The sequence below is a fragment of the Oncorhynchus mykiss genome, chromosome 10 (genome assembly GCF_013265735.2).
Source record: "Oncorhynchus mykiss isolate Arlee chromosome 10, USDA_OmykA_1.1, whole genome shotgun sequence".
Classification (NCBI taxonomy): domain Eukaryota; kingdom Metazoa; phylum Chordata; class Actinopteri; order Salmoniformes; family Salmonidae; genus Oncorhynchus; species Oncorhynchus mykiss.
Window position 1 is genome coordinate 3,131,599 of NC_048574.1, and position 21,830 is coordinate 3,153,428.

Consider the following 21,830-nt stretch of genomic DNA (forward strand, 5'->3'; position numbering starts at 1 on the left):
GACTCAATAGACTGAGTGAAGTATTGGGACACGTGGACTCAATAGGCTGAGTGAATGAGTGGGACCAGTGGACTCAATGGGCTGAGTGAAGGAGTGGGACCTGTTGACTCAATAGGCTGAGTGAAGGAGTGGGACCAGTAGACTCAATAGGCTGAGTGAAGGAGTGGGACCAGTGGACTCAATAGGCTGAGTGAATGAGTGGGAACAGTGGACTCAATAGGCTGAGTGAAGGAGTGGGACCAGTTGACTCAATAGGCTGAGTGAAGCAGTGGGACCAGTTGACTCAATAGGCTGAGTGAAGGAGTGGGACCAGTTGACTCAATAGGCTGAGTGAAGGAGTGGGACCAGTTGACTCAATAGGCTGAGTGAAGGAGTGGGACCAGTTGACTCAATAGGCTGAGTGAAGGAGGGGGACCAGTTTACTCAATAGGCTGAGTGAAGGAGTGGGACCAGTTGACTCAATAGGCTGAGTGAAGGAGTGGGACCTGTTGACTCAATAGGCTGAGTGAAGGAGTGGGACCAGTAGACTCAATAGGCTGAGTGAAGGAGTGGTACCAATTGGACTCAATAGGCTGAGTGAATGAGTGGGACCAGTGGACTCAATAGGCTGAGTGAAGGAGTGGGACCAGTGGACTCAATAGGCTGAGTGAAGGAGTGAGACCAGTTGACTCAATAGGCTGAGTGAAGGAGTGGGACCAGTTGACTCAATAGGCTGAGTGAAGGAGTGGGACCAGTTGACTCAATAGGCTGAGTGAAGGACTGGGACCAATTGACTCAATAGGCTGAGTGAAGGAGTGGGACCAGTTGACTCAATAGGCTGATTGAAGGAGTGGGACCAGTTGACTCAATAGGCTGAGTGAAGGAGTGGGACCAGTTGACTCAATAGGCTGAGTGAAGGAGTGGGACCAGTTGACTCAATAGGCTGAGTGAAGGAGTGGGACCAGTTGACTCAATAGGCTGAGTGAAGGAGTGGGACCAGATGACTCAATAGGCTGATTGAAGGAGTGGGACCAGTGGACTCAATAGGCTGAGTGAAGGAGGTGGACCAGTTGACTCAATAGGCTGAGTGAAGGAGGGGGACCAGTTGACTCAATAGGCTGAGTGAAGCAGTGGGACCAGTTGACTCAATAGGCTGAGTGAAGGAGTGGGACCAGTTGACTCAATAGGCTGAGTGAAGGAGTGGGACCAGTTGACTCAATAGGCTGAGTGAAGGAGTGGGACCAGTGGACTCAATAGGCTGAGTGAAGGAGGTGGACCAGTGGACTCAATAGGCTGAGTGAATGAGTGGGACCAGTTGACTCAATAGGCTGAGTGAAGGAGGAGCGGATTCCAATAACCTTCTTTTCAAAGTGGTTGAAAAAGTTGTCCGCAGAGAGGGAGGGGGCATGGGTTGGAGGATTAAGGAGAGAGGAGGTGGAAGATAGTTTCCTAGTGTTAGAGAAAGTGGCTTTAGCAATGGATACAGAGGAAGAGAACGTAAAGAAGGGAGTGGAAGGATGTTAGGTCCTCCGGACATTTTCACTCGGCTTCCTGTTCAATAAACTCACAATGAGTTACTCAGCTTCCTGTTCAATAAACTCACAATGAGTTACTCAGCTTCCTGTTCAATAAACTCACAATGAGTTACTCAGCTTCCTGTTCAATAAACTCACAATGAGTCACTCAGCTTCCTGTTCAATAAACTCACAATGAGTTACTCAGCTTCCCGTTCAATAAACTCACAATGAGTTACTCAGCTTCCTGTTCAATAAACTCACAATGAGTCACTCAGCTTCCTGTTCTGTAAACTCACAATGAGTCACTCAGCTTCCCGTTCAATAAACTCACAATGAGTCACTCAGCTTCCTGTTCAATAAACTCACAATGAGTCACTCAGCTTCCTGTTCAATAAACTCACAATGAGTCACTCAGCTTCCTGTTCAATAAACTCACAATGAGTCACTCAGCTTCCTGTTCTATAAACTCACAATGAGTCACTCAGCTTCCTGTTCAATAAACTAGCAATGAGTCACTCAGCTTCCTGTTCAATAAACTCACAATGAGCCACTCAGCTTCCTGTTCAATAAACTCACAATGAGTCACTCAGCTTCCCGTTCAATAAACTCACAATGAGTCACTCAGCTTCCTGTTCAATAAACTCACAATGAGTCACTCAGCTTCCTGTTCAATAAACTCACAATGAGTCACTCAGCCACGGAGAAGGAAGGGAGGGCAGAGACAGGGGACAGAAAAATAAACTAAGTAGTGAGACCTGGAGGAGGGTTAGAGTGAGATTAGTAGGAGAACAGAGACCTGGGGGGTTAGAGGGAGATTAGTAGGAGAACAGAGACCTGGAGGGGGTTACAGTGAGATTAGTAGGAGAACAGAGACCTGGAGGGGGTTAGAGGGAGATTAGTAGGAAAACAGAGACCTGGGGGGTTAGAGGGAGATTAGTAGGAGAACAGAGACCTGGAGGGGGTTAGAGGGAGATTAGTAGGAGAACAGAGACCTGGAGGGGGTTAGAGGGAGATTAGTAGGAGAACAGAGACCTGGAGGGGGTTAGAGGGAGATTAGTAGGAGAACAGAGACCTGGAGGGGGTTAGAGGGAGATTAGTAGGAGAACAGAGACCTGGGGGGTTAGAGGGAGATTAGTAGGAGAACAGAGACCTGGAGGGGGTTAAATTGAGATTAGTAGGAGAACAGAGACCTGGGGGGTTAGAGGGAGATTAGTAGGAGAACGGAGACCTGGGGGGTTAGAGGGAGATTAGTAGGAGAACGGAGACCTGGGGGGTTAGAGGGAGATTAGTAGGAGAACGGAGACCTGGGGGTTACAGTGAGATTAAGTAGGAGAACAGAGACCTGGAGGGGGTTACCGTGAGATTAGTAGGAGAACAGAGACCTGGAGGAGGGTTACAGTAAGATTAGTAGGAGAACGGAGACCTGGAGGGGGTTAGAGGGAGATTAGTAGGAGAACAGAGACCTGGAGGGGGTTAGAGGGAGATTAGTAGGAGAACAGAGACCTGGAGGGGGTTAGAGGGAGATTAGTAGGAGAACAGAGACCTGGAGGGGGTTAGAGGGAGATTAGTAGGAGAACAGAGACCTGGCGGGGGTTACAGTGAGATTAGTAGGAGAACAGAGACCTGGAAGGGGTTACAGTGAGATTAGTAGGAGAACAGAGACCTGGAGGAGGTTAGAGGGAGATTAGTAGGAGAACAGAGACCTGGAGGGGGTTAGAGGGAGATTAGTAGGAGAACAGAGACCTGGAGGGGGTTAGAGGGAGATTAGTAGGAGAACAGAGACCTGGAGGGGGTTAGAGGGAGATTAGTAGGAGAACAGAGACCTGGAGGGGGTTACAGTGAGATTAGTAGGAGAACAGAGACCTGGAGGGGGTTACATTGAGATTAGTAGGAGAACAGAGACCTGGAGGGGGTTACAGTGAGATTAGTAGGAGAACAGAGACCTGGAAGAGGGTTACAGTGAGATTAGTAGGAGAACAGAGACCTGGAGGGGGTTAGAGTGAGATCAGTAGGAGAATGGAGACCTGGAGGGGGTTACAGTGAGATTAGTAGGAGAACAGAGACCTGGAGGGGGTTACAGTGAGATTAGTAGGACAACAGAGACCTGGAGGGGGTTACATTGAGATTAGTAGGAGAACAGAGACCTGGAGGGGGTTACAGTGAGATTAGTAGGAGAACAGAGACCTGGAGGAGGGTTACATTGAGATTAGTAGGAGAACAGAGACCTGGAGGGGGTTACAGTGAGATTAGTAGGAGAACAGAGACCTGGAGGGGGTTACAGTGAGATTACCAGGAGAACACAGACCTGGAGGGGGTTACAATGAGATTAGAAGGAGAACAGAGACCTGGAGAGGGGTTACAGTGAGATTAGTAGGAGAACAGAGACCTGGTGGGGGTTACAGTGAGATTAGTAGGAGAACAGAGACCTGGAGGGGGGTTACAGTGAGATTAGTAGGAGAACAGCCTCTAGTAAAGATGAGGTCAAACTTATTGCCTACCTTGTGAGTGGGAGGTGACTGAAAAAGGGTGAAGTCAAAGAGGAAAGGAGGGGAAAGAGAGATTTGGGGAAAAATTAGTCGAAGGCAGATGTCGGGAGTTTGAAGTCGCCAACGACGAGGAGCGGCGATCCATCGTCAGGAAATTTGTTTATTAAGGTGTCAAGCTCATTGGGCAACTCTCTAAGGTGACCTGGTTGGCAACAGATGACGATAATGTGAAGCTTGAGTGGACAAGTGACAGTGACAGCCATGGAATTCAAATGAGGAGATGGACAGGTGAGAGAGAGGTGGAGAAAAGAGTCTCCACTTTGGAGACATGAGTAGCCCTGTGCCATCACCGTGACGACCAGATGCTCTCGGACTGTGAGAGGAAAATATCGTCAGATGAAGAGAGAGCAGCTGGAGTAACAGTGTTCTCTGGTGTAGAGAACAGACAAACTGTGGCTTTCAAACTAGGGATTGCTTGGCTAATTAAAATTAAACAGTATTTATTCTCATACAGTAGATTAGCATTTATGAACTACACATTGACATATCCATCCCAAAGTGGGATGTGTAAAATACTTGTTGCCAAAGAGAATGTCTATAAGGCCCGGCTCAAGACTGTGCTGTTCAGAAAAGAACCTTTATTAAATCAGCACTCAAGTCCTCCTGATCTGACGACACCGATAGCTTTGTTTGTTCTCTGTGTCCTATGTTAACTCTGTCCTATATTATCTCTGTCCTATATTATCTGTGTCCTATATTATCTCTGTCCTATGTTATCTGTGTCCTATATTATCTGTGTCCTATATTATCTGTGTCCTATATTATCTCTGTCCTACGTTCTCTGTGTCCTATATTATCTCTGTCCTACATTCTCTGTGTCCTATATTATCTGTGTCCTATTATATGTGTCCTATATTATCTATTTTCAATGACGGCCTAGGAACAGTGGGTTAACTGCCTGTTCAGGGGCAGAACAACAGATTTGTACCTTGCCAGCTCGGGGATTTGAACTTGCAACCTTCCGGTTACTAGACCAACGCTCTAACCACTAGGCTACCCTGCCTAGTATCCTATGTTTGCCTGATTCATCTAATCAAAGGCTTGATGATGAGTTGATTAACTGAATCAGGTGTGTTGGTGCAGTAACTAAAATGTGAATCCCTTTGGGATCCCAGGACCAGGATTGGGAACCAGTGATGTAACTCTATGTGTTGTACTAATGACCAACAGGTAATGATGATACAGTATATAAGCCTGTTGTCTCTGCCCAGGTACTCACACTAGACCTGGGCTGTCAGGTCCACCATATCACCTGAGGAGGTGGGTTCAACTTTACATTTACATGATAAACAGTGGCTTTAGTAGTTGATGGAGATGTTGACATTCTGGTATTTAGTTTGATGTCTGAAGTGAGTGGTTTAATTAACTATTTTTTAGCAACTGGTATCAAATGTAGTAACATTGAATACATAAATAAACACAATTTAAATATAATATTAATTAATTTATTATTATAAATTATTTGCAATTTACAATTTTGATGAACTTGGATAATTTCCTTTCTACTAACGATGCTTCAATTATGTTTTTGTCAACAGGTGAAGTAATGTACAGTTTTGAATATATCTTTATTTGTAATAATGTACTCATGGATAAAGTATTTCCACAGATTATCACCAGCCAGAGGGAGACGTTAACACCTCCAGTCAGGATGAGTTCCCTGACCTCTGACCCTAACCAGACAGACGTCAACACCATCATCCGACCCCCTTACTTCTTCATCAGTGGTTTCATAGCCATCCCCGACATGAACTACTACTACATCTTCCTCTGTTTTGTTTACATCATCTCCCTGGTAAGGCCGTAGCTCTGGTCCAGGGTGTTACTAACCAGCTCTGGTCCAGGGTGTTACTAACTACTTCTGGTCCAGGGTGGTACAAACCAGCTCTGGTCCAGGGTGTTACTAATTTCTTCTGGTCCAGGGTGGTACTAACCAGCTCTGGTCCAGGGTGTTACTAATTTCTTCTGGTCCAGGGTGGTACTAACCAGCTCTGGTCCAGGGTGTTACTAATTTCTTCTGGTCCAGGGTGTTACTAATTTCTTCTGGTCCAGGGTGGTACAAACCAGCTCTGGTCCAGGGTGGTACAAACCAGCTCTGGTCCAGGGTGGTACAAACCAACTCTGGTCCAGGGTGGTACAAACCAGCTCTGGTCCAGGGTGTTACTAATTTCTTCTGGTCCAGGGTGGTACTAACCAGCTCTGGTCCAGGGTGTTACTAATTTCTTCTGGTCCAGGGTGGTACTAACCAGCTCTGGTCCAGGGTGTTACTAATTTCTTCTGGTCCAGGGTGTAACTAATTTCTTCTGGTCCAGGGTGGTACTAACCAGCTCTGGTCCAGGGTTTTACTAACCAGCTCTGGTCCAGGGTGTTACTAACCAGCTCTGGTCCAGGGTGTTACTAACTACTTCTGGTCCAGGGTGGTACTAACTTCTTCTGGTCCAGGGTGTTACTAACTAGCTAGTTGTTCACTTTCCTCAGGAAAGCACACTTAAGGAAACGTAATATAATATACATTTCCATTTTGGGTCATTTCCGCTGTGTGTGTGTGTGTGTGTGTGTGTGTGTCTGTGGGTGTGTGTGTGTGTGTGTCTCTGTGTGTCTCTGTGTGTGTCTCTGTGTGTGTGTGTGTGTGTGTGTGTGTGTGTGTGCGTGTGTGTGTGTGTGTGTGTGTGTGTGTGTGTGTGTGTTGGTTCTAGGTGGGCAACACCTTCGTCATGACTGGCATCTACGTGGACCGCAGTCTCCACAGGTAATCAGACCTCTTTAATCTCATTAACACAATACAGTGTATAACAGCCTTAATTGGACAGTCTATCTTATTCAAGTGTGTGGGAGCCTGCCCTGCTCCCCGTTCCAATGGACCTCACAGACATGTGTGTGGGGGTCTGCCCTTCTCCCCGTTCCCCTGGACCTCACAGACATGTGTGTGGGGGTCTGCCCTTCTCCCCGTTCCCCTGGACCTCACAGACATGTGTGTGGGGGTCTGCCCTTCTCCCCGTTCCCCTGGACCTCACAGACATGTGTGTGGTGGTCTGCCCTTCTCCCCGTTCCCCTGGACCTCACAGACATGTGTGTGGGGGTCTGCCCTTCTCCCCGTTCCCCTGGACCTCACAGACATGTGTGTGGGAGCCTGCCCTGCTCCCCGTTCCCCTAACCCTCACAGACATGTGTCTGGGAGCCTGCCCTGCTCCCCGATCTCTGTTACGTGATATTTACATTAATATTAAAGTATATCTATGTTCTGACCTTACAGCCCCAAGTACATTGCTGTGTTCAACCTGGCCTTCACAGACGTGTGTGAAAGCACGGCCCTGGTTCCCAAGCTGCTGGATATGTTTCTGTTCAGCAGACAGCTCATCTCCTACGACCAGTGTCTCACTAGCCTCTTCTTCGTCTTCCTCTTCATCACCATGCAGTCCTTCAACCTCACCATCCTCTCCTATGACAGACTGGTGGCCATCTGCTACCCGCTCAGGTCTCAGATAATACATCACATTATTAACTCAATTAAAATAACATTCAGAAACACTATTTAATTTTACCCTTCTGGGTTAATTTTTTTACATTTTAAATTGAATAATTTGATTTGACAATTTATTCAAATGTATTTATTAAATGTATTATATAAAAGAAATACGATTTAACATGGATTCACTGCTTTTAAAATCATATATAAGGATATAGTTACCTGACAGGGGAAACACCTTGATCACAAAGGAGGATTACCAGGGTGAGGTTCGGCCACTCTGGTCGTGCTGACCCCTGCAAGTTCTCCAAATGTGGGAATCTCGACTGAATAATTATATATATGAAAAACATATAAAGACAAATCATATAAAACATTGACGATAATAACTCAATAAAGTTGAAAATCTTTTCCCCCATGGAGATGCTATTAAATGACCAGAGGGGCTGTGTCATCAACTCTCAAAGTTCCATTGTAATGTTCTTTCCAGGTACCACATGATGATCACTCACAGGTCCATGCTCCAGCTGACGGGGGCCGCCTGGACATTTGCTGTGTTGATGGTGTTGATCTCTGTGTGTCTCATCACCCGGCTCTCTTTCTGTAGGTTAGTATGTATCGTATTGGGTTTAGTGCACCGACTCCACCGCAAAAGCATAGCTTCTGTGAAGTATAGATTTATCTGTTAAATCATGTCAAACTATTGGTTTAATTAAGTGCATTTCAAATTTTACTTTACAGTAAACCAATAACACAAAGGAGATAAACAAACAGAATGTCACGTCGTCGTTGTCATCTGTCAGGTTCTTGTAAAAGTTGATGGCTCAATGTTGTCATGAACTCGGTTCCTCTTCAATGCTAATTCAACAGTAACTAATTCTAACTAACTAATTAACTAACTAACTAACTAATTAACTAACTAACTAACTAACTCCAACAGATAAGGAGGTGAACCTAACAACAACATCTCTAAAAATGTTTCTAAAAACCCTGGATTAGCAGAAGACAACGTTTCTGTTGTTCTCCTTAAAACCTGTTAAATCTACCCCCACCTTTTTTGAAAATTCTGTTAAAAATCGCGCAACTTTTCAGCGTCCTGCTACTCATGCCAGGAATATAGTATATGCATATGATTAGTATGTGTGGATAGAAAACACTCTGAAGTTTATAAAACTGGTTAAATCACGGCTGTGACTATAACAGAGCGTGTGTTTCATTGAAAAACGCAAGAAAAACTGCTCTCTGAAAGCAAAAAATAATTTCCATAAGTCACTTCCACCAGTTGTTAAAGGAGAACAGAATTTAATGGAAATTTGCCTGCACTTCATACAAATTCCGCACGATGGCGCCATTGTACTAATTTTCAATCGAATTAATTGTTGGAAAATCCATCTGTCTGACCCCAAGTTTTCCAGTCTTCACCCGGATGCAGTTCAAGGAGAGATCAGATTGCATTGTTTTTGAAGTGAGGACCTATTGAAGAGACATCGCCCTGTAATCGTTTTGATAGATTATAAACGTTTACTAATACCTAAAGTTGGATTACAAAAGGATTTCGAAGTGTTTTGTGAAAGTTTATCGTCGACTTTTTTAATTTTAAAAAATTACGCAGCGTTTAAAAACGATGAATTTTTCTGAATGACACTACTTCTATACAAAGCTATTTTGGGTATATATGGACCGATTTAAACGAAAAAAAGACCCAATAGTGATGTTTATGGGGCATATAGGAGTGCCAAGAAAGAAGCTCGTCTAAGGTAATGAATGTTTTATATTTTATTTCTGCGTTTTGGGTAGCGCCGTCTATCGCAAAATCTGTTGTTTACGTGTCGAGCTGGCATTTTGGGGGGTGCATGCTATCAGATAATAGCTTCTGATGCTTTCGCCGAAAAGCATTTTAAAAATCTGACTTGCTGGCTAGGTTCACAACGAGTGTAGCTTTAATTTAATACCCTGCTTGTGAATTTTGATCAAGGTTTGAGTTTTAACGAGTACATTTAGCATTTAGCGTAGCGCATTTGCATTTCCAGGTGCCTACTTGGGACATGTGCGTCTCAAGTAGATTCAAGAAGTTATATCTGGGTAATAACATGGTATATAATGTATTGTATTGTAGGTCTCTGGTGATCGACAGCTACCTCTGTGACCACGGTCCCCTGTTCCGTCTGGCGGCCCCCTGTTCTAACGTGTTCCCTAATCAGATGATGGCGTTTCTCAACCCCTGTATAGTTCTCTATCTCCCCATGGTCTTCATCATATCATCATACATCTGTATAACACACGCCCTGTTCACCATCACACTGCCCCAGGACAGGTGAGAAGTAATACTGATTGGAATAAGTAAGTCAAGTCAGTAAGTAGACTTGTCCAAGCCAGAACGGCCCATATGCTGATTGGTGTGAGGCCTCAGAAATATGTTTTTAGTTATGGACTTGTTACAGGAATGATAAATGCTGGGAAATATTGAGAATGAAATTAAACTGGATAAATTCTCTTTCTCTCTCTCTCTCTCTCTCTCCTCTCTTTCTCTCTCTCCCTCCCTCCCTCCCTCCTTTCCCTCCACCTCTAACTCTCTCTCTCCCTCTCTCTCTCTCTCTGTCTCTCTCTCTCTCTCTTTCCCAGACTCAGAGCCATAAAGACATGTACCTCACACCTAATACTGGTGGCCATATTCTACCTGCCAGTTATTTTAACATACCTCCTCCATTCCCTCATACCAACCAACGCCCGGATCATCAACCTCTCCCTGACCTCGATACTGCCACCAATGCTCAATCCCATCATATACGTTCTGAAGACGGAGGAGTTTAAGGTATCGGTCAAGAAGATGCTCAGAAGAGGGTCCCAAAGGGCTGTGACGCAGGTCAAACCAACATGAAGTACTTGAATTATTTTTCTTAAGAATAATAATACTTACAGTGCCTTCAGAAAGTATTCATACCTAAACAACCATTTTTAAGTCTTGCCATAGATTTTCAAGCCAATTTAAGTTTAAACTGTAACTAAGCCACTCAGGAACATTCAGTGTCATCTTGATAAGCCAGTGGATATTTGATCTTGTGTTTTATGGATATTGTAGTTATTATATATATACATATATTATAGTTTTATTATTGTCCAGCTGAAAGGGTCATTTGTCTCCCAGTGTCTGTTGGAAGTCAGACTGAAGCAGGGTTTCCTCTAGGATTTTGCCTTCATCTTTATCCTAAAAACTCTCTAGTCCTTGGCGATGACAAGCATACCCATAACGTGTTGCAGCCACCACCATGTTGGAAATAGGAAGAGTCAGTGATGTGTTGGCTCAACCATAACGCAATGTATTCAGGACATGAAGTTCATTTCTTTTTTAAATTTTTTTTTCTTCTTTTTTTCTGCATTGGAAAACCTCCCTGGTCTTAGTGGTTGAATCTGTGTTTGAAATGCACTGCTCGACTGACGAACCTTACTGACAGTGTCGGTAGAGAGATTTGGTATATTTACTATAACTCCACGTTGAAAGTTGAAACGATATTTATCCAAAAGTGAAAATGCCGCCCCCTACACCTTAACAAGTTAAGCACATTTTTACTCCAGAACGTATTTGGACTTGCTATTATAAAGGAGTTGAATACTTATCAACTCAAGAAACTTCAGCTTTTAATTTTGAATTCATTAGTAAACATTTCTAAAAACATAATTCCAATTTGACATTATGGGGTATTGTGTGGAGGCCAGTGATCCAAACATCTGAATGGAATCCATTTTAAATTCAGGCTGTAACACAACAACATGTGTGGGGTGTGAAGAGGTGTGAATACATTCTGAAGGCTCAGTATATGATGTATATAAGCCTTTATAGCCATTCAATAAATAACATATATCAGTGTGATATCACGGTTTAATGTATTTAATGTGTATTTAGATATAGTTATATTTAGAAGTACTTGAAGTCTCAAATACGTTTATATCTCTCTTTTGCTATCTCGGTTGCTACTTATATATATTTCATTTTTTGATTGGAAGAAAGCTATGTGTAACTACAGTGGATCTGGCATAGTGAATGATTGCATTGTTGCTTCACTCAATGAAGTGAAGTGGTACGAACAAACAAATAAAGTACGATATTTACACGATGTGTTTTAAAGAGCTGCTGAACTCATCGATTCTGTTTTTCTGCTGCCCCTTAGGAATGCAATAAAATGCTAATTAATTACTTAAAAATCATACAATGTGATTTTCTGGATTTTTGTTTTAGATTCCGTCTCTCACAGTTGAAGTGTACCTATGATAAAAATTACAGACCTCTACGTGCTTTGTAAGTAGGAAAACCTGTAAAATCGGCAGTGTATCAAATACTTGTTCTCCCCACTGTATATACTCTCCTTCTGGTCCATCTCCCTTCAGCAGACTCCAGACAGAAATTAACTGCTAGTTAAATCTGGTACAACGCATCTGTTTTTGTTGTACATTGTCCTCAAATAAACCTGATAATAATTTAAACTAAGAACTCTTTCAGATACTGTCAGGGCTGCAAAGTGTCTGTCCTCGTTTTAAAGAGATTTGCCGGTACTTTTGTGCAATTTTTATACAGTAGTTCAGAAAGTACTGCTCACGAGCCAAAAGTGGTCCCCTAAAATTGCACACTATGTCGCATATGTGCAGATATGTGCACCACGTCATTGGTCTTTCTCTCTCGATCTACTGTGGGTGCATAATGTGCCTCTTGCTAGCTGTCACTCATATGGAGAGTTGAACTCCAATTGCTAGGGGGCTGGCCCAAGTGGGGGAAAATATAGACAAAATGGAACAGCACAACTTCAAGAAAACATTTGCTTTTCAAACTAGGGCCTGGGTGGCTAATTGAGGTAAGACAGTAATTCTGCTCATTGATTATGCATGTATGAACTACACATTGGCCCAAAATGTGAGATTTAAAAAATACTTAGTAATCGCCAAAGTTCCGGAGCATGTCTTTAAGGCCCGGCTCAAGACTGTGCTGTTCAGAAAAGGACCTTTATTAAATCAGCACTCAAGTCCTCCTGATCTGACGACGCCTGTATATAGCTTTGTTTGTCCTCTGTGTTCTATGTTCTCTGTGTTCTATGTTCTCTGTGTCCTATTTTTCTGTGTTCTATGTTCTGTGTTATCTGTGTTCTGTTTTCTGTGTCCTATTTTTGCTGTGTTCTGTGTTCTCTGTGTTCTGTGTGTTCTATGTTCTCTGTGTTCTCTGTTCTATTTTTACTGTGTTCTATGTTCTCTGTGTTCTATGTTCTCTGTGTTCTGTGTTCTATGTTTTCTGTGTTCTGTGTTCTCTGTGTTCTATGCTCTCTGTGTTTTGGATTGCTTTCGTGCTTTCATTATTATTACTATGAGTTATCTTGATGATTCCATAAACCATGACGTCATTCTAAGCACATCCCTTACAGTTCTAGGGCTAACCCTTGTTATTCATGTGAGTGGTTGGTCCAGGAGAGTGGTTGGCCCAGGAGAGTGGTTGGCTCAGGTTTTGTGTTTGGCCCATTTGAGTTTCTGACTCAGGCGAGTCTTTGGCCCAGGTGAATCTTTGGCCCAGGTGAGTCTTTGGGCCCTTGGGTTGTTTGACCCAGTTGAGTATTTGGCTCAGGTGAGTCTTTGGGCCCTTGGGGTGTTTGACCCAGTTGAGTCTTTGGCCCAGGTGTTTCCATCCCTGTGAGGTAGAGATTTTTGATATTATTTTTTTTATTTTTTATTTCACCTTTATTTAACCAGGTAGGCAAGTTGAAAACAAGTTCTCATTTACAACTGCGACCTGGCCAAGAATAAAGCAAAGCAGTTCGGCACATACAACGACACAGAGTTACACATGGAGTAAAACAAACATACAGTCAATAATACAGTATAAACAAGTCTAAATAAGATGTGAGCAAATGAGGTGAGATAAGGGAGGTAAAGGCAAAAAAAAGGCCATGGTGGCAAAGTAAATACAATATAGCAAGTAAAGCAATGGAATGGTAGATTTGCAATGGAAGAATGTGAAAAGTAGAAATAAAAATAATGGGGTGTAAAGGAGCAAAATAAATAAATTAATTAAATACAGTAGGGAAAGAGGTAGTTGTTTGGGCTAAATTATAGTAATCTGTGAGCTGCTCTAACAGCTGGTGCTTAAAGCTAGTGAGGGAGATAAGTGTTTCCAGTTTCAGAGATTTTTGTAGTTCGTTCCAGTCATTGGCAGCAGAGAACTGGAAGGAGAGGCGGCCAAAGAAATAATTGGTTTTGGGGGTGACCAGAGAGATATTCCTGCTGGAGCGCGTGCTACAGGTGGGTGATGCTATGGTGACCAGCGAGCTGAGATAAGGGGGGACTTTACCTAGCAGGGTCTTGTAGATGACATGGAGCCAGTGGGTTTGGCGACGAGTATGAAGCGAGGGACAGCCAACGAGAGCGTACAGTTTGCAATGGTGGGTAGTATATGGGGCGTTGGGGACAAAACGGATGGCACTGTGACAGACTGCATCCAATTTGCTGAGTAGAGTGTTGGAGGCTATTTTGTAAATGACATCGTCGAGGATTGGTAGGATGGTCAGTTTTACAAGGGTATGTTTGGCAGCATGAGTGAAGGATGCTTTGAAGGATGAGTGAAGGATGCTTTGTTGCAAAATAGGACGCCAATTCTAGATTTAACTTTGGATTGGAGATGTTTGATGTGGGTCTGGAAGGAGAGTTTACAGTCTAACCAGACACCTAGGTATTTGTAGTTGTCCACGTATAAGTCAGAGCCGTCCAGAGTAGTGATGTTGGACAGGCGGGCAGGTGCAGGCAGCGATCGGTTGAAGAGCATGCATTTAGTTTTACTTGTATTTAAGAACAATTGGAGGACATGGAAGGAGAGTTGTATGGCATTGAAGCTTGCCTAGAGGGTTGTTAACACAGTGTCCAAAGAAGGGCCAGAAGTATACCGAATGGTGTCATCTGCGTAGAGGTGGATCAGAGACTCACCAGCAGTAAGAGTGACATCATTGATGTATACAGAGAAGAGAGTCGGTCCAAGAATTGAACCCTGTGGCACCCCCATAGAGACTGCCAGAGGTCCGGACAACAGACCCTCCGATTTGACACACTGAACTCTATCAGAGAAGTAGTTGGTGAACCAGGCAAGGCAATCATTTGAGAAACCAAGGTTGTCGATTCTGCCGATGAGGATGTGGTGATTGACAGAGTCGAAAGCCTTGGCCAGATCAATGAATACGGCTGCACAGTAATGTTTCTTATCAATGGCGGTTAAGATATCGTTTAGGACCTTGAGCGTGGCTGAGGTGCACCCATGACCAGCTCTAAAACCAGATTGCATAGCAGAGACGGTATGGTGAGATTCGAAATGGTCGGTAATCTGTTTGTTGACTTGGCTTTCGAAGACCTTATAAAGGCATGGTAGGATAGATATAGGTCTGTAGCAGTTTGGGTCATGAGTGTCCCCCCCTTTGAAGAGGGGGATGACCACAGCTGCTTTCCAATCTTTGGGAATCTCAGACGACACAAAACAGAGGTTGAACAGGCTAGTAATAGGGGTTGCAACAATGTTGGCAGATAATTTTAGAAAGAGAGGGTTCAGATTGTCTAGCCTGGCTGATTTGTAGGGGTCCAGATTTTTCAGCTCTTTCAGAACATCAGCTGACTGGATTTGGGAGAAGGAGAAATGGGGAAGGCTTGGGCGAGTTGCTGCGGGGGGTGCAGTGCTGTTGACTGGGGTAGGGTTAGCCAGGTGGAAGCATAGCCAGCTGTAGAAAAATGCTTATTGAAATTCTCAATTATAGTGGATTTATCGGTGGTGACAGTGTTTCCTATCTTCAGTGCAGTGGGCAGCTGGAAGGAGGTGTTCTTATTCTCCATGGACTTTACAGTGTCCCAGAACTTTTTTGAGTTAGTGTTGCAGGAAGCAAATTTCTGCTTGAAAAAGCTAGCCTTGGCTTTTCTAACTGCCTGTGTATAATGGTTTCTAGCTTCCCTGAACAGCTGCATATCACGGGGGCTGTTTGATGCTAATGCAGAACGCCATAGGATGTTTTTGTGTTGGTTAAGGGCAGTCAGGTCTGGGGAGAACCAATGGCTATAGCTGTTCCTGGTTCTAAATTTCTTGAATGGGGCATGCTTATTTAAGATGGTGAGGAAGGCGTTTAAAAAAAATAACCAGGCATCCTCTACTGACGGAATGAGATCAATATTCTTCCAGGATACCCCGGCCAGGTCGATTAGAAAGGCCTGCTCGCTGAAGTGTTTCAGGGAGCGTTTGACAGTGATGATATTAGGTCGTTTGACTGCTGACCCATTACGGATGCAGGCAATGAGGCAGTGATCGCTGAGATCTTGGTTGAAGACAGCAGAGGTGTATTTAGAAGGCAAGTTGGTTAGGATGATATCTAAGAGGGTGCCCGTGTTTACGGTTTTGGGGAGGTACCTGGTAGGTTCATTGATAAATTGTGTGAGATTGAGGGCATCAAGCTTAGATTGTAGGATGGCTGGGGTGTTAAGCATGTTCCAGTTTAGGTCGCTTAGCAGCACGAGCTCTGAAGACAGATGGGGAGCAATCAGTTCACATATGGTGTCCAGAGCACAGCTGGGGGCAGAGGGTGGTCTATAGCAGGCGGCAACGGTGAGAGACTTGTTTTTGGAGAGGTGGATTTTTAAAAGTAGAAGTTTTTAAAAGTAGAACCTGGATAGTAGGACAGAACTCTGCAGGCTATCTTTGCAGTAGATTGCAACACCGCCCCCTTTGGCAGTTCTATCGTGTCTGAAAATGTTGTAGTTAGGGATGATCATTTCAGAATTTTTGGTGGTCTTCCTAAACCAGGATTCAGACACAGCTAGAACATCAGGGTTGGCAGAGTGTGCTAAAGCAGTGAATAAAACAAACTTAGGGAGGAGGCTTCTAATGTTAACATGAATAAAACCAAGGCTATTACGGTTACAGAAGTCATCAAAAGAGAGCGCCTGGGGAATGCTACTACAGATGTAGGATTCTAATTTGAGCTAGTCCCCCACAGCAGGAAAATCATTTTGTGATTGGGATTATACACCTATATTTTTTTTTGATGCAGTTGATACATTTTTCGAAAGGGAAGTACGAAATATGAATTTGAAAATATCAAACTTTAGAAGCCTTTTTTTAACCTCAAAAACACTACAAGTTTTACATTTCCTGAGTTGCAGGAAAGTTCTCCCGCAACAACAGGGTGATCAAATGAAGATCCTAAATCTGGACATGGACAGCTGAATGTTAACCCCGCACCTCCATGATCACCATGGAGATCCTAGTATTAGATTCTATACATTATTATTCGTGTCAGTGTTTCAGTGTTTCCCAAAGGGTCAACAACATTTAGGTTGTTGTCCGGATTCATCTAATCAAAGGCTTGATGATGAGTTGATTAGCTGAATCAGGTGTGTTGGTGCAGTAACTAAAATGTGAATCCCTTTGGGTTCCCAGGACCAGGATTGGGAACCAGTGATGTAACTCTATGTGTTGTACTAATGACCAACAGGTATTGATGATACAGTATATAAGCCTGTTGTCTCTGCCCAGGTACTCACACTAGACCTGGGCTGTCAGGTCCACCATATCACCTGAGGAGGTGGGTTCAACTTTACATGATAAACAGTGGCTTTAGTAGTTTATTTTTATATTTTTCCTTTATTTAACTAGGCAAGTCAGTTAAGAACAAATTCTTATTTTTAATGACGGCCTAGGAACAGTGGGTTAACTGCCTGTTCAGGGGCAGAACGACAGATTTGTACCTTGTCAGCTCAGGGGTTTTGAACTTGCAACCTTTTGGTTACTAGTCCAACGCTCTAACCACTAGGCTCCCCTGCCGCCCCAGTTGATGGAGATGTTGACATTCTGGTATTTAGTTTTGATGTCTGATGTTGGGGAGTATTTTTTTCTAGCCGTGTATAAAATGCATGAATTGAATCTAATGTGTTTTACGCTTCTCCCACGCTTCTTTATCTTCGAAAATGATTTGAATAATTAGTTAGGTTCAATTTATTTTACTATTTGAATAATGACAAGTAACTGGTTGACGATGATGATTGCCACGGTCTTCCTCTGTGTTGTCAGTTGTGTCAGCAGCATCACAGTATGAAGAGGAATCACAGGGACTTTGTTGGCTTGTTGATTCAAGATCTTGCTGGCTGATGCTTACTGTATCAGAAGTTTTATGCTACATTATGTAAAATGAAAAATGCCTTAAAATAAATTAGCGTCATTAATTTACTTGTCTTTTGTAGTCGTAACTTGTTTAGTTGTTGTATTCTTAACTTACACTCGTTCATCTCTCCCCGGATCACAGGGAGTTATTTTACTACGACACCACTTTAACATTCTTCTTTCATTGTTCTCTCTGCATGTTCCTGCAAACAGACCTTTCATTGTTCTCTCTGCATGTTCCCGCAAACAGACCTTTCATTGTTCTCTCTGCATGTTCCTGCAAACAGCCCAAGTTAAGACAAGCAGACCAGGAGTGTATCTTAACCGTTGATCCATCCTGATTCCTGCAGCATGGCTCACGAGCAGTCAGTCCTTGTCTCTTCCAATGCCACATTCGTCCGTCCGTCATATTTCTACATTAATGGTTTCGAGAACATCCCTCACATCAAATACTACTACGTGTTCCTGGGTCTGGTCTACGCCGTGACAGTCCTGGCTAACTCCTTCATCATGACAGTTATCTACCTGGCCAGGAACCTCCACACGGCCAAGTATGTTGTTAGCTCCAACACAAGGTTTGGTCAAGAGTATTCTAATATCACATCCATATTTGCATTTGATTTTCTAAACAAAGGGACCAGTGATTCTATCTTAGCAACAGCGTTGGTCTCATCAATCTGTTTACTTTCAAAAGCCTGAGCATTGCACATGAATAGGACATTTTCCTAACCACCCCTCCTCCCCCCCCCATCTTTAACCTAGGTACGTCGTAGTCTTCAACCTGGCTGTGACAGACCTGTGTGGGAGCACGGCTCTCATCCCTAAGCTCATAGAGACTTTTCTGTTTGAGAAGCAGTACATCTCCTACGAGGCCTGTCTCAGCAGCATGTTCTTTGTCTATGTCTTCATGACTATGCAGTCTCTCTCTCTCCTCACCCTGGCCTACGACAGGTTCGTTGCCATCGTCTTTCCTCTCAGGTAAGCATAAATGTTCAAAAGACAGAGCTTTCTTCATTTTTTTAAATTCATATTTTTATCATTGGCGCTAGCAATGACAGGGTTGTGAGTTTGATTCCCGCTGGGGCCACCCATCACTGTTGTAAGTTGCTTCGGATACAAGCTTCTGCCAAATGACATATATTATTTAATTTTTCTTCTCAGGTACCATGTTATTGTGACCAGAACGGCCATGGTGATGATCCTAGTAGTACTGTGGCTGTTCACGCTGGCTTTGATATCCTTCACTGTTAGCCTCATAACTCGCCTCTCCTTCTGTGGCTCTCTGGTGATAAAGAGCTTCTTCTGTGACCACGGCCCAACCTATGCACTGTCCTGCAACAACAACTCTCTCAACAACATCATGGCTTGGGTCTGTTTCCTGGTGGTAATGTGTATCCCCATCGTACTGATAGTCCTCACGTATTTCTGCATTGCCATCGCGTTGATCAGGATCGCCACGGGGGAGGAGAGGGGTAAAGCCATGAGAACATGCACCTCTCACCTAATTCTGGTGGCCATCTTCTATCTGCCCATGGTGGGTAATAACATAGCTGCAGTAGTCAGCTACATACATCCTAATGCCAGGATCATCAACAACTCATTGACCCAGACCTTGCCTTCTATGTTGAACCCCATCATATACTCACTGAGGACAGAGGAGGTCATGGATGCCATCAGAAAGCTATACAAAAGGAGCACTGGGAAACTGAACACAATAAGAAGTTGACCTGTCACAATAAAAAAAATACAAATTAATAAATGACTTAAGTGTGTAAATAGTTTCTAGTCTGAAAATATATCTCATTTTATTTACACCCCCCCCCCCCCCCTCCCCCTCTCCTTTCAATCCTAGTCTCATTTTAATATGGCTGCGATTGATGAGTTTCCTTCAATTTAGAGAGGAAAATTGGGGGTTATACTGCCACCCTGTGGTTAAAGTCTGTAACATGTGGTACTGTAAACAAAAGGCCCAGTGTTGAACTACAAGGTTGAATGTGATGGAAGTAAAAAAAAAAAAAAAAGTACAAATAAATAAAAATAAGACGAAGAAAACCAATGATGGGGACATATACTGTTTTTTAATGTCAAAATGAATACAAGCACATTAAAATGTGCCTGTTAACTCTGCCACTATAGGAACTGATCTCTCTCTCTCTCTAGGGCAAGCACACACCCATCCACCCTTTAACCAATTATAAGCTGTGAATGAAATGTGAATGTTGTAGCTTTTCAACACATACACACACACACACACACACACACACACACACACACACAGCCCTAAACCACATGATTGATTTAGAGAAGAGAATCGTCAGTTATTAATCTTGACGCATCAGGAAAGCCCAGAGGGAAAACAGTCTGAGAAACGGTTCTGCTGTCATAACAAACACTGTGACAAACAGTCTGTGCTCTAAGCAGTGTGATAGTACGGTGTTTTAACTGTGTCTTTTCCCACAACTTGATGAGTTGAGATCCATCTACAGCTTTAAGTGTAATGTTGTGAACCACCAGTCGGCACGGACCCAGTCGGCACGGACACAGTCGGCAAGGACACAGTCGGCACGGACACAGTCGGCACGGACCCTGTCGGCACGGACCCTGTCGGCACGGACCCTGTCGGCACGGACACTGTCGGCACGGACACTGTCGGCACGGACACTGTCGGCACGGACACTGTCGGCACGGACACTGTCGGCACGGACACAGTCGGCACGGACACAGTCGGCACGGACACAGTCTTGGGCTGTGGCCCCAAAAATCTCAGTTGCGATCCACCATTTGGGAAAGACTGTTTTAGACACGTTAACCAATTATAATGTCAGCGGCAAAACTAAAACGTTGATATCTCAGTTATCAGTCCAGATACGAAAACACCCAAACCACCCGATGCTCTTCTAGGCAGACTCTGTAGACGGCCTCTGCTTCATCAGCTGTTCCTTCCGGGCCTTCTGGAAGGTCATCATACAGTCTTTAAAGGTCTGGACCTGTCTCTGACACTTCCTCCAGTCCTGGTGCTCGGCCATGCACTCCTGTACGGCGTAGTGCAGCTCCCCACATCCTGTCCTGCTGATCATCTGGTCCACTGGGTCCTCCTCATCCTGGTCCTCGCTGGGGCGACGACTCCGGTCGTGGGGTGAAGGGGAGGCCATTACCTAAGGAAGCTCTGTCTGGGAGGGTGTAGGGGATAGAGCATAGAGGGGTTAATGGGATTAGAGACAGAGGCTGTCTTGAAAGAGATCAGGGGTGTATTTACTAGGAACCAAAGTCAAATCGTATTTGTCACATACACGTGTTTAGCAGATGGAACAAACAGGGGGTGGACCTAACTGAATTTGGGCAATAGACACTCGTTTCCGTTGCACAGTAATGAAAACACACCAGCACATCATGACAGATCTCACGCAAAAAAAAAATATATATTACCAAAACAATATAATCAAAAACAATATCACGATAATTAACAATCGTTTTTCCCCCCCAGCTTCACTGGTAAACAAGGGCTGTAACATGGTGTGTGTGGGAACACTAACCCTGTGCCTGTAAAGGTGTGTAGTAATTGATTTGTAATTATTTCTCACTGATATGTTTCTAAACCCCGGCCAGAAGATAAAGAAGTCTGCGTCTGGTCTATACCCCTCTGTTGGATACTCATTTCGTAGTTAAAATACTCAAAAGTCGTGTCTTTCGTATTTTGGAGAAACGACGACAGTTTACACAAACGGAGAAAAGTTCCGCCATCACACGAGTCACATCTATACGTCGGTGAGTAACGAAAGTATATTGAAGCAAATCACTAAATAAAATCGGAAAGCTAACGCAAAGATCACAAGCAACAGCCAATATTAGCCTGAAGTTAAACATTCAGACATATCATAATCGTTGTCTCTCTTGAAAGCAGTACCTTGAATGTTTATCCTAGAGTTGAATACATTCACATTACCCCCGTGGATTTCATAACATGGGGGACGTATTTAAAGAATGGACAGGAAGGAGTTACATTTAAATGTGCACGGCCTACTTAGGACGAGCATAATTTCTGTTCCGCGTAGAAGGCCTACACCTACCAACTGCTCACGAGATCTACACTGTGTTTCGTTTGTGGAAATAAATGAATTAACTTTGTTAAATATAAATTATATATTTTGTTTCTGTGTGGAAAA

The 21,830-nt window shown here is 43.7% G+C and overlaps 2 protein-coding genes and 1 pseudogene across 3 annotated transcripts; 2 read left to right on the plus strand and 1 right to left on the minus strand.

Annotated features, from left to right (window-relative positions):
• Positions 1 to 5,656: 5,656 nt before the first annotated feature.
• On the plus strand, positions 5,657 to 20,486 carry LOC110534830. Its single transcript, XM_036934547.1, has 10 exons — positions 5,657 to 5,837; positions 6,739 to 6,791; positions 7,296 to 7,517; positions 7,999 to 8,115; positions 9,625 to 9,822; positions 10,131 to 10,385; positions 18,018 to 18,218; positions 18,430 to 18,645; positions 18,829 to 19,388; positions 20,182 to 20,486. The coding sequence occupies exons 1-10, from the start codon at positions 5,694 to 5,696 to the stop codon at positions 20,484 to 20,486; spliced, it is 2,271 nt and encodes a 756-aa protein (XP_036790442.1). The 5' UTR covers positions 5,657 to 5,693.
• LOC118937045 lies at positions 7,723 to 7,848 on the plus strand (annotated as a pseudogene).
• Positions 19,724 to 21,677, minus strand: LOC110533269 (cytochrome c oxidase assembly factor 4 homolog, mitochondrial). Of its 2 annotated transcripts, XR_005053547.1 has the most exons (3): positions 21,572 to 21,658; positions 20,479 to 20,837; positions 19,724 to 20,362 (listed from the first exon to the last, which is right to left on the minus strand). XR_005053547.1 is itself a non-coding variant. In XM_021617353.2 (2 exons), the coding sequence occupies exon 2, from the start codon at positions 20,817 to 20,819 to the stop codon at positions 20,565 to 20,567; it is 255 nt and encodes an 84-aa protein (XP_021473028.1). In that variant the 5' UTR covers positions 20,820 to 20,837; positions 21,572 to 21,677; the 3' UTR covers positions 19,724 to 20,564. The 2 variants fall into 2 exon arrangements, 1 of the variants encoding a protein (XP_021473028.1); XM_021617353.2 differs by having other exon boundaries at positions 19,724 to 20,837; positions 21,572 to 21,677.
• Between the last annotated feature and the right edge of the window lie 153 nt (positions 21,678 to 21,830).

Bases quoted from the DNA above. Each gene is read 5' to 3' on its own strand.
- LOC110534830 (XM_036934547.1), top strand. From the start codon at position 5,694: ATGAGTTCCCTGACCTCTGACCCTAACCAGACAGACGTCAACACCATC. The intron at 5,838-6,738 runs GTAAGGCCGTAG...TGTTGGTTCTAG, and splicing joins TTGTTTACATCATCTCCCTG to GTGGGCAACACCTTCGTCAT. The intron at 10,386-18,017 runs AAGTACTTGAAT...TGATTCCTGCAG, and splicing joins ACGCAGGTCAAACCAACATG to CATGGCTCACGAGCAGTCAG.
- LOC110533269 (XM_021617353.2), bottom strand. From the start codon at position 20,819: ATGGCCTCCCCTTCACCCCACGACCGGAGTCGTCGCCCCAGCGAGGAC.